At 44.3% G+C, this 13,899-nt stretch overlaps 1 protein-coding gene across 9 annotated transcripts in view; it reads left to right on the plus strand.

Annotated features, from left to right (window-relative positions):
- The window catches only part of TBC1D1 (TBC1 domain family member 1), a 227,292-nt gene that overhangs the window by 153,526 nt on the left and 59,867 nt on the right, over positions 1-13,899 (plus strand). For 6 of the 9 annotated variants that reach the window (XR_010942955.1, XM_067735709.1, XM_067735711.1 and 3 more), the window contains 3 exons: positions 798-956; positions 1,808-1,927; positions 2,912-3,051. Coding sequence is in view for 8 of the 9 variants with exons in the window: in XM_067735709.1 (XP_067591810.1) it covers positions 798-956; positions 1,808-1,927; positions 2,912-3,051 (419 nt within the window). In the remaining variant the exon portion in view is untranslated. The remainder of the gene's footprint in view (positions 1-797; positions 957-1,807; positions 1,928-2,911; positions 3,052-13,899) is intronic. The other 3 variants (XM_067735716.1, XM_067735715.1, XM_067735712.1) reach the window with 2 other exon arrangements.

Here is a 13,899-nt window from a genome sequence, read left to right on the forward strand (position 1 = left end):
GACATGCTTCAGAAGCTAATGTTCAATTCTGTGATGTTTTGGAGACAAGCATAGTTTGTTTGAGGCTTTGTGGGTTCTTGTCATGTTTCTTAAAAGCCTGTGCGCACACTCCTTTTATTCTGCCTCTCCACTGGCTCCCACCCCTCTTTTTCTGGCACTTTAGTGATAATGGAACTTTTCCTGTCTGGAGATTTCTAGTCCTCTTGCTAATAAGCCCACTGTTTCACACAAGCCAGAGGTGGCAGGAAATGAGAAGTCCCTGACAGTCCATTTCCCTTCTCCCCTAAGAATGCAGCTTCCTAAAGGGTCCTGTGGGGCGTGGGTGATGAGGGGGCGCGGTACTGTCCCCCCTCCTCCTCCGTCCCCCAGCATGCCTCTTTGGCTTTGCTCCCCCCTCATGAACTCTCTGCTCACTTATGCACAGGAAATGAGACTTGGACATTCAAGGCAGGTTATTGTTCATTTTGACGAGAGATGTATTTCTAAAACTCTGGATTTTGTTTTGCTTTCCTTTGCTTTTGTTTTAATTAAAAAAAATTTTCCCCCCGTCAGATCCTAAAAAAGGAGTAGAGGAAACGGGTCTCTTGCGCACATAGGCATGTGGGAAGTGATCAAGAGGGACCTTGCACGGTGCCCTCTTGACTGAGAGCTGCCTTTGCCAGCAGGAATTGGGGCGCAGAAGAGGAGAGCACCCTCTAACTGTGACAGTTCCTGTTTCCTCCGTGTGTCCTCTGCGTTTCCTGCGCGGTTCCGTCCCCGCCTTTAACTCCCCTGCTTTCTCTCTAATTGCTATTTAGTGGGAATCATCCCCCTGTCGGCGAGTCTGAAGGTGGCTCAGGTCAGTCCTCAGCTGCTCCTCCACCTCGTCTTACCCCCTCCGCCTCCTCGCCCAATTTCTTTAAGTACCTCAAACATAACCCAAGTGGAGAACAGAGTGGCAATGCCGTGCCAAAGAGGTGAGCCACCCGCATGGCAAGTTCAGTGTCGTTCGTCTTCCTGGGATGCTCACGCAGAGAGAGTGTGCTGAATGTCCACACAAGGACCCCGGGGCCACCGCTTGTGTGTGTGTGCGTGTGTGTGTGTGTGTGTGTGCTTGTCTGGTTTTGGTTTTCCTATTTTCAGTCTATCATTTGAATCTACTTAATTTTACTGTTGATTAATTCCCTCAAAATTATTATGAAAACAGTCTTGATGGCAAATTATTTTTTATATACTTATTTTCACATTCCCCTGCCCTAGTGTACACACACACACACACACACACACACCCCCACACACACGTTAACAGCAATGTGCTTGATCATATACATTGCGATTTGTGCCATATCAGAAACTTCCTCATTAATTTAGGAAAATTATTTTTCTACTTTGGAAGGAAGGAGTCATTTTGGATGATGGACTGAATTTTTTATTGTTGTGGTTTTGTTTTTACTTTGGTCAGAATGCTTTACATGAGATCTACCCTCTTAACACATTTTTTGCGTGTTCACGGTATGACTAACTATGGGCAGAGTGTTGTAACTGCAGGCACAATGGTGCACAGCACATCTTTAGAATTTATTCATCTTATGTAACTGGACTGATGTTTGTTAATTAGTTCATTGATTCCATTCATTTAAAATAATAGAATTTTATTGACTGAAATGAAAGTTAAATCTCATTTGTAAACTATTTTTGATTTCTTACCTGCTTTAATTTTCTTAGCCTTAGAACTATAAAATGTTTCTTCTGTTTTGAAGGTTATGTTTTATACTTTGTGTGTTTGTGTTTCTTTATCCTAAACTCTTTTTTTCAACCACACTCTCAGCATCTCCTACCGTAATGCCCTGCGGAAAAAACTTCATTCTTCTTCCTCTGTGCCAAATTTTCTAAAATTTCTGGCTCCTGTAGATGAAAATAACACCTCTGACTTTATGAACACAAAAAGGTAGAGTTTAATTTAGATATATCAAGTCTGGGTAGAAGTGTTGATTGTTAGACATATAGGGATTTTTCATCTGTACTTTTGCCATTTAAAAAATCATTTTCGCTAGATCTATTGTATCTTCTTTCTTATAATTTTTCTTACTGATGATGTGATTGAAAAAAATGTGGAGTCAACATGTTATCCAGTTTTGACTAGGATTAGTTTATTAATACATGGTTATTTTCAGTAAATTAAAGAAAGTCTTAACCATTGTCTCTAAATGATAGAAGTGTTTCTGGATAATGAGCATATATGGCTGCCAGTAAATCAGTCAGGATGTTTGATCTCCAAGTTCAGATGATTGTTCAGTTGTTGGTATATATTCAAGTGTAAGTTACAAGGGGTTCCCCAAGTTGTCCCGTGAATAGAAAGGAAATCAGTGATTGTGTTTATGTATATTGAAAACTATACTTTATTTTGCAGTTTAAAACATACAGATGGTAAAAGTCATTATTAGCAAGTGACTGCATAATTATTGCCCTTGCTGGTTCTGTGTAATTTAACGGTTTTTTTTTTTTTTTTGTGATGATCCTTGGAGACGCAGGCCTATGCTGAGAAAATCTCCCCTCACACAGACTAGGGGAGATTGTGGCCTGGGTGACAGCGCCCCCTTTAGGCCGTCTCTCTTTTCTGAAGTGGCACCAAGAGAGGCCCAATTGGAAGCCAAGATCCATGGAGTGTAGTTCTTAATATCTTTTACCATAAAAATAAATTAAGGACATGTACCCTGACTCTTTCCATAAAAAGCACCCTGTCAGAAAGCAGTCCTGTGGGAGTGTTGCCCCACTGCGAGTTTGATTTGATGCCTGTGATTATCTAGTTATGTTTGCTGGTACAAAGATAATTTATAATTTAGTGCTCTGTTTAAAAAACAAAAAAAAGTCAAGCTAAAATACCTGCTTATATCTCCTCACCAGTCATAAATCAATTGTCTTCTAATTTTAGGGACTTTGAGTCCAAAGCCAGCCATCTTGGTGACGCCAGCGGGACCCCCGTAAAGACACGGAGACACTCGTGGAGGCAGCAGATCTTCCTTCGAGTGGCCACCCCGCAGAAAGCCTGCGATTCTCCCGGCAGACACGAAGGTAAGGCCCACCCCCAACGTAAAGCTAGATCCTGGCTCGAGTTTCATCTGTAGCAAAAGCACATTTGGTGGAAGAAGAGGTGAAGTGAGATCTCAAGTCAAAATCATCCCCTGATTTTAAAGTTCCCTGGTTGAGAAGCTCAAATGGCAATGCCTATCACTGTTTCCAGCGGATCAGTTTTCCCTGTCTGCAACTGAAGTGTAGGTTTCCACCCTACCTCAGCATGGTGTGGTTTTAGAGGTACCTCTATCCCACTGGTCACACCTGTGATGATCTGTGCCTTGTCATTTGCTGTCACTCAATCTGGTGTCACAGGAGGACTCTCTCTCATCCTTCTTGTGTCCCCTAAAGAAATACAGGCAGACCTCAGAGATATTATGGGTTAGGGTTCCAGACCAGCACAATAAGAAGAATATTGCAATAAGGCGAATCACACAAATGTTGTCATTTCCCAGTGCACACATAAAAGTTATGTTTACCCTATAGTATAGACACTATAATGTAGTCTTTTAAGTGTGCCATAGCATTATGTCTAAAAGAGACATACATACCTTACCTAAAAATACCTTGATTGCTAAAAAATGCTAACTATCATCTGACAATTCAGGGTTGCCACAGACATTCAGTTTCTAAAAAATGCAGTGTCTGTGAAGTACAGTAGAGCTGATAAGCACAATAAAACAAGGTATGCCTGTATAGGACGTGCTAAAGTTGATCTTTAGGCCTTTGTATGCTGAGTTATAATGTAAAAGAGGAGTTTAAATGCAGTTCCTCGGAGTAAAATTAAGATTTTTCTCTGCCCAGTGATATAAACTTTCAACAGTAGATATTTATTTTCCTTAGTGTTCCTTAATCAGAAAACATTTTTCCCTTATAAAAGCACAGCAAAACAGACCTCCAAAGATGACTTGAATTCCTCAGATTGCAAGAGTGCATGTAGTGGAGACTCACTCTTGTCCCTCGACACACTTCTTCGTGTCTCTTAGGAAGCAGCCAAGGCTAACCCAGGAGTGTTCAGACTAGGTTCCCTGCAGCTGTCTTGGGGGAGGAGGTGCTGTTGGAGGAACCCTCCCTTCCTGCTCCCGTCCCCCCATTGTTGTTTCTTCTCTCTCCCTCCCCGCCTCTCTCCCCCAGAGTTCTTAATATTTGATTCGGATAATGAGTCCTCTGCCGAATTAAACAAGAGTCTGGTTTGGGCTCAGCTCGCTTTGTGATACAAATCATAGAACTTCGTTTGTACTTAGTTCCTTTGGTTATAAAATGGTTACAGTAGTGTTGGCTCTTCACATCTCATGGAATCACATTAAATGATAAATGTGAAAGTGCTTTGGAAACCTAAAGACGTATCTCGTGTCAAGTGGTAACATTTTTGTTACTGTTATTGCGTTTGCAGCAGTGGTGTGTTTAGCTTCCTATACCAGTGTTCCCTAGCAGGAGCAATGTAAAGGAGTGCTGGCTTTATTCATTCAGGGTGATTAAAAAAATTTTTTTAGTAAATTGAGTTATTTCAGTTTGTATCATTTTAGACACTTTTAAAGATTTCATTTTCATGTTGTAGATTGCCTACTAATGTCCAACAGCCAGATGGTGTAACCTAGTTCCCTCCTTTTTAAACTTGTAAAATTCTAAGCCAAAGGGGTTGCTGCAGTAGTGGCTGTAGAAAAGAGCAGGCTTGTAAAATGCACAGCTCCCGGTTGGAGCTCTGGCCTCTGAGGAAGTGGCTGGTGTCTACAGGCCCCACCCTGGTGCCACTCTTTTCCCATACTTCCTGGAAGTACAGTGAGTTTCTAGACGGGACCCGCACTGGTATCTCCTGGTCGGTGTCTGGGGGACCTGAGTCAGAAGATTAGTTGGTGCTGGCAAATGCTCGATTCTCTGGAGAACCCCAGGATAAAATAGGCAAGGAGATGACACTGTGGGCGGCGTGAGACAATGTGATCTTGTGTCACCCCAGCAGGTAGAAAGGGAACGGGGAAGAACGCCATAGTTTGTGTCTGAATTCTCTTTTTAAAAGTTAAGCAGAAAACTTCTCTTTTTAAAAGTTAAGCAGAAAACTTCTCTTTTTAATTGGTTTAGTCTGGGAATATTGTAAGAAATGGATATTTAACTCCATGTTGCATTGTTATTGATAATGTTTGCCGTGGACAGGGTTCTTTGGTGAATCCTGGGCCCTCGGACCCAGCTGGGCAGAAGTTTGCAGGGAATGAGATGGGATAAGTCGTTATTGCCCCAGAGGTCAGAGCACTGAGCAGATCCGTCCAGTACCCTGCGGGCCGGGCGGCATGGTCTCCAGGGAACTGGGAACCCAGGACTTGGTGGGTCCATCTTTCTGCCGGAAATGGTACTAAAAGTAGTGCCCCAATGTCTGCCTGACAGGCCCCCCAGGATCACCTGCTTGTTTGTAGGAAAGCAGAGAGCTGACCTCTTCATCGTGGTCTGAGGTGGTCATGAAGATGAACTTAGGGAAAGAATTTAGAGCTCATTCAGGGAAACCTCCTCTGAAAGCAGGAGCGGAGTGCCTGCGTCCAAATCCCAGCTTTTCCCCTCAGGAGCTGTGATCTGGAACCAGCTGTCTAATTTCTCACCTATGATATAGGGTTAATTATGCCTCTTGCCACACTGATTGAGGTAGGGGAGCGTGATGTTTTTATTGGCATTTTTTTTAAGAATTGAAGAATTCACAAGATTAGAAAGACTTATCAGTGGTGCACACGTTTCTGGTATCAAGTCACCTTCCCCGTGTGGAAATCCTGGTGCTCCCGCCGGAAGCTTCTCTGGCCTCGGCCCCTCTGCAGGGGGTTGCCGTGGAGCCGCCGGCCCGCGCCGTCCTGCCGCTGGAGCCCCGGAGGAGCTGCTGTGCTGACTGGCTGGGGTTTTGATTCTCTGGCGGCCAGTGTGAGCCATGGCCATGCCTGGAATGCTCTTCCACTGATACAACCATGACTAAGTCCCTCACCTGCTTCAGATTATTGTTGAAAATCACCTTTTCACTGAAGCTGCACTGGCCGCTGTATTTCAAGTGGCACCCCACCCCATCAGACATTCCTAATCTTATCCTGATTTTTCCCATAGCATTTATCTCTTTGAAACATACTCTAGTTATTTACTTATTCATTATCTCTATCACCAGGTTCCCCAGTCCACAGGCTATATGACTTTTAAGGGAAGGCAAGTAAATTGCTCAGATTCTTACAAGCTTAATATTTGGTCCTTAGTGATTTCTCAACTCCCTCCTCCTTCCTCTTCTTCCTGCTTATGTCCTTTCTGCTCTTACTTCAGAAATGCTGCCTGAATTTTTAAATTATGTGGTAGGTACTCTGTGTATGAAAGAGAGAGGTAAGAGAAAATAAAAGCATTTACAACTCTAAATTGGTATAATAATAATAACTTATGCCCCTTTTTCTGCCAAGAGCTTTACATGAGTTATTTCCTTTAATCCCCAGTCAACCTTAAGAAGGTCGACATTTTTATTACACCAGTTTCACAGATGAGGGAGCAGAGGCTTGGAGTGGCTGAAGTCACTTTCCCCAAACCACAGAGCTGGGCGGCAGGACCAGAGGTCGTGGGTCTGTGCCCTGCAGTTCCTGGTGAACTGCACATAGGCCCTGCGGGCCTGCTCCCTCCTCTGGAGCCTCCCTGTGTCCGGCGTTTGTTCTCAGTCTATTCCTGTGTCCCCTTGCCAGCCAGGCAGCAACACGTTTCAGAGCATTTTAACATGTGGACTTGCCTTCAGTTAATCGTACCCCTCCCTGCATGTTAGCACTGGGACTGGAGCGTGCCGGGGAGGGAGGTTGATTTCTTAACATCTGTCTAAATTTTCTCCTCCCAAATCAGACCTCTTCATTCTCTGCCGCTGTTTGCTTCCCATCCTTAGGGCGCAGAGAGCAGCACCTTCCACAGTGGTCTGGGACCACTTGGACCAACATGCTTTCTGCATGTTCCCCTCCAGCTGTGAGACCTCCAGATCCTCAGGCAGCTGAGGGTCCCAGAGGTCCCTGCGTCAGCCAGGCTGTCCCAGGCAGAGAGCGTGCTGCTAGAGGCGCCTCTAGGCCTCTTTGCGGCTCTGCCTCAGGGGTGGGACCCATGGGCCCAGGTGTCTGCAGCCGGTGGCATGAGGGACTTGTAAGTCTCCTTGTAAGGAACACTTTAGCAGTTCCTTTAAAAGTTTCAGGAACTTTAAAATGTTCCAGGTACTCAGAGTGGCTCTTGTGGCTCTTTTGCATTTGTATTCTGGCACTGCAAACTTCAGTGAAACAGGTCTAACCTTTCTTCAAGGGAAAAGAGTGAGACAGGGATATTTGTACTGTCCCATCCATTTCATCCTCTTTGGAAAAAACTAATAAAGGAAACTAGAAATTTAAAAACCATGGTGTTTGCAGAGCTGTAAGGGTACAAGGGAAGGAGAAATAGAATTTTCTGTAATTTTGGGGTTCTGGTTTTCATAGATGGGCTAAATTCTAGAGAGAAACGTGTTAGTGAGTAGGGAGTGTGACTCCAGTTAAGTATAGTGTGAAAGAGAGGAAAGTCCAAAGCCAGGCAGTGTGGACAGAAATGGAGAGATTAGACTGCACAGATACTGTCTCAAAGTCAGCTTGTCCCTTCCTCAGGGGTTTGTGGCTTTCTCTGTGCACAATTCCTGTGAAATAATTGAGCTGTAAGAATCTGAATTTCATGTTTTGGAGACCTAACTGGTAGGCAGTTAATTTCCATTAGAAATTTACTTACAAATGTTTAGTAGAACAAGCGCAAACATTCCCAAATCCTAGGCTGGTTTGTTTGTTTGTTTGTTTTTAACTCAACAGAGACCAGTTGGCCTCTTCTAGGGATTCCCACTTGAAGTTAGTTTACCAGAGTCTAGCAGGGTGGTTTCCATTGTGACCCTTGGAGAAAGGCGGGTGTCTGCTTCTCAGCTGGTAGGTCAGGTGTACAGCATCGCCGCATCACTGGGGAACTCTGTGATCAATAGGGCAACCACCAGTTTGTGCTTGGAGACTTGGCAAGGCAAGTTTATTTTTGTGATAAAACAAACATAAGTAGATTGTAAAGTAGAATACTAAGAGTTGCATGGTGGTTCAAATTTAAAGCAGCGTCTTCAGTGATGCTTTAAGTTTGTGGCCACTTATAACTGGTGCCCCAGAAACCCCAGGGAAAGGCATTCTCTCTCCTTTGTGTTACCGGTTCTTTGGGTGAAAGGTTTGTGAGAGACTGACTGTGTGAAAGGTACGTACTTGGTAAACTATAAACTCGACAGAGGGTGGTGTTATGGGGGCCCAGTTAAATCTGTCACAGGGCAGAGCCCTGAAGGTCGGGTGTGTTTGAGACTGCATTTGTAGAGCGGGCTGCGGGCAGACGTTATTGTTCCTGATAACTGCCCTTTGTCACTTTCAAGCCTTCCCACTGTTGATCCGCACCACAGGCCTGCTCTGAAGGTAAAGGCAGTAGAGGTACGCTCATCCCTCAGATGGAGAGTGAACACACCTGTAGATTAAATGGCTTTCTCCGGATCCTGATCTAGAGCAGCACTTCACAAACTGCTGTGTGCTCAGAGTCCTCTGGCGATCTTGGTAGAGGCAGATTCTGGTGCTGTGGGTCTGGGTGGGTCCAGATGGTCTCCGTTTCTGACAGGCTCCCCAGTGATGCTGATGATACTGGTCCACTGTGAGTGGCAAGAGCTTAGAATGAGTGACCATGGTCCGTCCAGCCCAGTCCATCTAGTCCTAGGTTTAGGACTCCTCTGTGTCTCTCTGCTGTTGTAGATAACCTAAGGCGTCACCCGTGTGTGTCAGACCTCAAATAAATCTGGGTCGTCAGTGACATTTTTTGAGAGGATTTGTGCTGCCTGGAGAAGCAAAGAGTTGCTCTGGTGGGGAAAATGCAGTGATACAAAACACATGGCAATAGGGATAAAGAAGAATCTGACAATGTGCCAAGTGAAACCAAACATCTGGCCTCTGCCTCGTTCCTGCTGTTTTATTTTTTAGGGAAGCTTTGTCTCCTGGGTGGCAGAGGGGGACAGAGAGTGTGCAGGTGTTTGTTTTCTTAGCTGTGGGCTCAGACCCTAATTGTCTTGCCTGCAAAAAGTGCTGAAAATCAACTTCTGACTTAGATGTTTGGTAGTAGAAATACTCCACAGTTTTTCTTCGTAGTGTTTCATACAAAAAATAATTCTTTGTTGTTAAGAAATAATTTTTTAGGTAACTCCCAACTGTGGAATGGGGGAAAATTCTTTTACTTACCTCTGTGCCAAGGAACAATTTTGGTCTTGGTCTAATGCCTTTCATTTAAGCATTTCAGATTACGTTGTGCATTTACCGATTTCGCCAACAATAGAAGCATTCAGGCTTTACGTGTCTTGTTTAAAAAAGGAAAACCCATCTAATATAGATAAGATTTATTGATTTGAAACCCATTGTATAAGTAAATAGTCCACTGAAACTAAAGTTCAAAGGGTTTTTGTGTTGAGTATAGCTGTGTCAATATGCCTAATTTATGATACAGTTAAGTCGATTGGATTAGATATTAGATGTAAATAGTAATGGCAAAACCAAGGAAATATAACCTGAATCTTTATAATGACTATTTTATATCATTGTGAAAAACGTAGAAACTGCTGTGTGGCTATGATTTATTTGTATTGTTCATGGCCAAATTTTCAAAAATTTATATACCATTGGGAAATTGTAGCGGATGATCTAAGCAGAATAGCTGCAAGTAGGACTTCACTGGAGCCTGTAAGCATCACAGTGACATCTGTATGACCCTTTGTTTTGATCCCCGGTTCTCAGCGTTCACTGTGTATCAGTCACGTGGGGAGACTTATAATATGGGCGGGCTGCACCTGCCCCTCTGCTGTCACTGTGTCAGGAGGGTGGGGATGGGCCTGCGCTTGAACTCTTCTTTCTTTTTAAACCCACCCAAAGCATTCTGATTGGGACCCTGAGTGAAACCGCTGGTTTAGTTAGATGTCAGAGGGTGACTTGAGGCACTGTCACCACTTGGTGGCAATGTTGCTCCCTGTGTCTTGATCACCCTCCTTTCTTTTTCCAATCCCAGAAAAGCGTGCTTTCTTTTTTTCCATTGTTTTTGCTTTTGGCCTTCTTTTGGTTATAGTATGTACCTTCCTCGCTCATTTGCAACTTAATTGAATGGGGAGAGCTACCTTCTGAAATCAGGATGTTTTTCTTTCTTTTTCTACAAGGTTTTAGGGAGTGGGCAAAATAAGGAAGAAAAAAATGGTCTCTGATTGCCAGATACATGACTTTTTAAGATTGTTCTTAACTTACTTTCCATATAACTTTGCTTTTCTGTGGCCAAGAAAGACCAGGTTCAAGATAAAGTATTGCAAGCCAGGGATTGATTGTTCATGGATTTCAGTAGTTGGAAGCTACTAGCTTTTTCTCCTTTATTGTGCTTTCTTGGCGCGTGATTACAGATGGGGAAGCCACAGTGAATGGCAAGATTCTACCTCAGTTTGCTGTTTGTGTGCCTGGTAACAGTTGTAAGTTAGCGTTGATGGAGCCTTTCCTAATTAACCATTGGCATTTAAACAGTCAGTCCCTTACGCTTTGTGCAGAGGCTGGGGTCAAGGGTTGATGGTGATACAGAGACGAAATTTTAACCTCTGCTGTTGGTAGGAAGGCTGCAGGGGCTGAGGGCCGAGAGCTTGGGCACTGGAGGTTCTGGAGCCCAAAGGCCTGGGTGTGAATCCTGCTTACGGCACCCCGGCTGGCAGGGAATTCCTCCTTAGGGCTCATCTAACTCCAGAGCCTGTGCGCCTGCGGGATTAGAGTCCAAAGTCGAAGATCTAGATTTGTCACCCTTGAACTGTAATCTGTAGAGACTGGGGCAAGCCACTGAAGTTTGTAAAGCAAGGAAATGAATGGTAGGTAGTTTGAAACTATTCTCAGGGGGATAGAGTCTGTAGACATATCTGAACTTGAAGCAGTCTCAAAATCGGGGCAGGACTAGGGTGAGGCAGGCAGGCACCCTGAGTGCAAAATTTAAGGAGGCACTCAACTTTTAGGGCCCTGCAAGTATGGACCCTTCACTTACATGGCCCTGAGAATGATGGTACCCTACAGCCTGGACAGCACTGCCAGGGGAGTGTAGATTAACTCAAAGGAGGAGTCCTTGGCAGGAAGGCTCGTGTTTTGTTTTAAAAAACAGCTTTATTGAGCTAAAGTTCACGTATTATACAATTCACCCGTTTAAAGTATACAGTGTGTTTTTCTGTATTTACATGGTTATGGAACCATAACCACAATCTAATTTTAAAATATTTTTGTCCCCCAGAAAGAAACCCATAGCTGACACTTCCCAAAACCAACCCCCCTCCCCCAAACCCTAGACAACCACTAATCATCTTTCTGTCTCTATAGATTTGCCTATTCTGGACATTTTATATAAACGCAATCATGCGATATGTGGTTCCATGAGTGGGGCTGCTTTCGCTTAGCCTAATGTTTTCAAGGCTCATCATGTTGTAGCGCGTATCAGCGCTTCATTCCTTTTTACGGTCAATCAATACTCCATTGTATGGATAGACCTCAAATATAGTCATTTACCAGTCGATGGACATTTGGGTTGTTTCCACCTCTTGGCCGTTTCTGAATAGTGCTGCTGCGAACTTTCATTTACACGGTTTCGTGTGGTCGTGTGCTAAGAAAGGGTTTTAAGGGTGAGTGTGGAACCTCGTTCTCTGGGGGGCTTTGAGTTGCCACCCGTGATTCTGCCCATGGGGACGGTTAGGCCAGTGGGGGTGGGTGAGCCTCCCTGCTGCTGGCCGCATTTGCCTTTCTTCCCCTCTAGGCTGAGAGGGCGGGTGCGGGGGATTTTGGTGTTTCCCCCAGAAGCTCCTGGGAAGGCGAGGGCTGGGGAACCTCCGTCAGGGCTTCCACAGCTCTCCCATTCTGAGAGGCAGGGGAGATAGTCCCAGGGCCGCAGGTTAGTGACACTGGCCCAGGGCTACCTTTCTTTCAGCTGTTCTCAGAACTGTGTGTCCAGAACCCCCTGGAGAACTTGTGGAAACACAGATTGCTGTTCCTCATCCCTGAAGTTTCCGATTCTGAATTCTTGGTGGAGCCTGCGAATGTGCAGTGCTTACAAGTTCCCAGGTGATGCTGACACTGCAGATTGGGGGACCACACTTTGAGGTCCTCGGAATTTCTTAAGCTGATGGGCAAGGAAGGGTACGTCCTATTCTGATTTAAACTCCAGCCAAAAAAGCCCTGAGTGGTTGTTAGTAAAAAAAAAAAAAAAAAAAAGATTGAAAATTAGAAATGTATTTTATGGCAGATTATGAAACAGCCAACAAATTCTGTCTTCTTTGCAGTAAAGCTAACTGAACATTAATAATAGCCATTGTCATTATCCTTATCATGTATTGAGCATTTGGTGTTTGCACTTTCACAGTTGGCTGGTAATCCTCACGTCAGCTCCGTGCAGTTGGTACTGTGCCCATTATTTTGGAGAGGAGGCTAGAAATATTGAGTAACGTGCCCATAGTTATTCACAGTTATCCCACAGCACTTAGTTCACACAGTTACTTTTCCAGTCAGGTCAGTTCTGCTCTAGATCCAGCATCTTAATCACAGTAATGAGCTGTTGACAGTTTTAGGAATAAATTATCAGGAGTTTTGACTGGTTTACTCACTTAAGTTAGTGTTTGTGTGGTGATAAGCTGCGTTAGAGTGAAAAAACAATTCTTACGTTGGAAGTGTTCTAGAATTAAATGTTAACTCCTGCTAATGTAGCACGTGTTTGGGGCATTATTTACTGGTAATTCTAATTTTTTAAAAAACAGAATTAGAATCTTCCTAGTTGAATGGTTTCTGTTAAATTCATTCATTTAAATGAAAAATGTACTGTGCCTCCTGGAGGGGCAAGACGGGGCGTTGCATCGGATGTGAGCAAGCGGCCCCAGAATTACAGCTGCTGGCACACTCAGCGCCCTCGTGGTTTTGTAAAATCCGTAGATAAAGCAAAGGGACACATTAAACTGCTTTCTGAATGGATGTTTTTCCGAGTAAATGTGTTTTATCACTTTCATATAAATGAAAATATTTGCAGAATGAGTACTAACAAGATTTTAAACATCATTTACCAAAGTAGGAATAATGTGATTATGGTCTTATAGAATTCTGAAAATAACTTGTAGTCCCAAGTATGCGTTTTATACCAGAGAGAATAATGGGTTTTCCACAGTAAGTTTGAGTATTGTGCTTCATTTCCTCTCCCTCTCCTGGTGTGTTAGCATGAGAACTTTTTTTTAAAATAAATTAATTTATTTTATTTATTTATTTTTGGCTGTGTTGGGTCTTTGTTGCTGTGAGAGGGCTTTCTCTGGTTGTGGTGAGCGGGGCTACTCTTCGTTGCGGTGCACGGGCTTCTCACTACAGTGGCTTCTCTTGTGCGGAGCACGGGCTCTAGGCACGTGGGCTTCAGTAATTGTGGCACGTGGGCTCAGTAGTTGTGGCATGCAGGCTCAGTAGTTGTGGCTCGCGGGCTCTAGAGCACAGGCTCAGTAGTTGTGGCGCACGGGCTTTGTTGCTCCGCAGCATGTGGGATCTTCCCGGACCAGGGATCAAACCTGTGTCCCCTGCACTGGCAGGCGGATTCTCAATCATTGCACCACCAGGGCAACCCCGCTTGAGAACCTTTGATTAAGGACAGCTCTGGCAATGAGAGGTTACAGCCTTACCTCTGCGGTTTGGTTTTTGGAATTGTCTTTTGCGGCAGCATCTTCCCCAGTTGCCAAGGCGAGGTTTTTCTTTTTTCCTGTTAGCACCAGCCTTGTCTCCTGCCAAGCCTTGTGTTGGGGGCAGGGCTTTTTCTGCCCTGCAAGGCTCA

Source organism: Pseudorca crassidens, chromosome 4 (assembly GCF_039906515.1).
Source record: "Pseudorca crassidens isolate mPseCra1 chromosome 4, mPseCra1.hap1, whole genome shotgun sequence".
Classification (NCBI taxonomy): Eukaryota; Metazoa; Chordata; class Mammalia; order Artiodactyla; family Delphinidae; genus Pseudorca; species Pseudorca crassidens.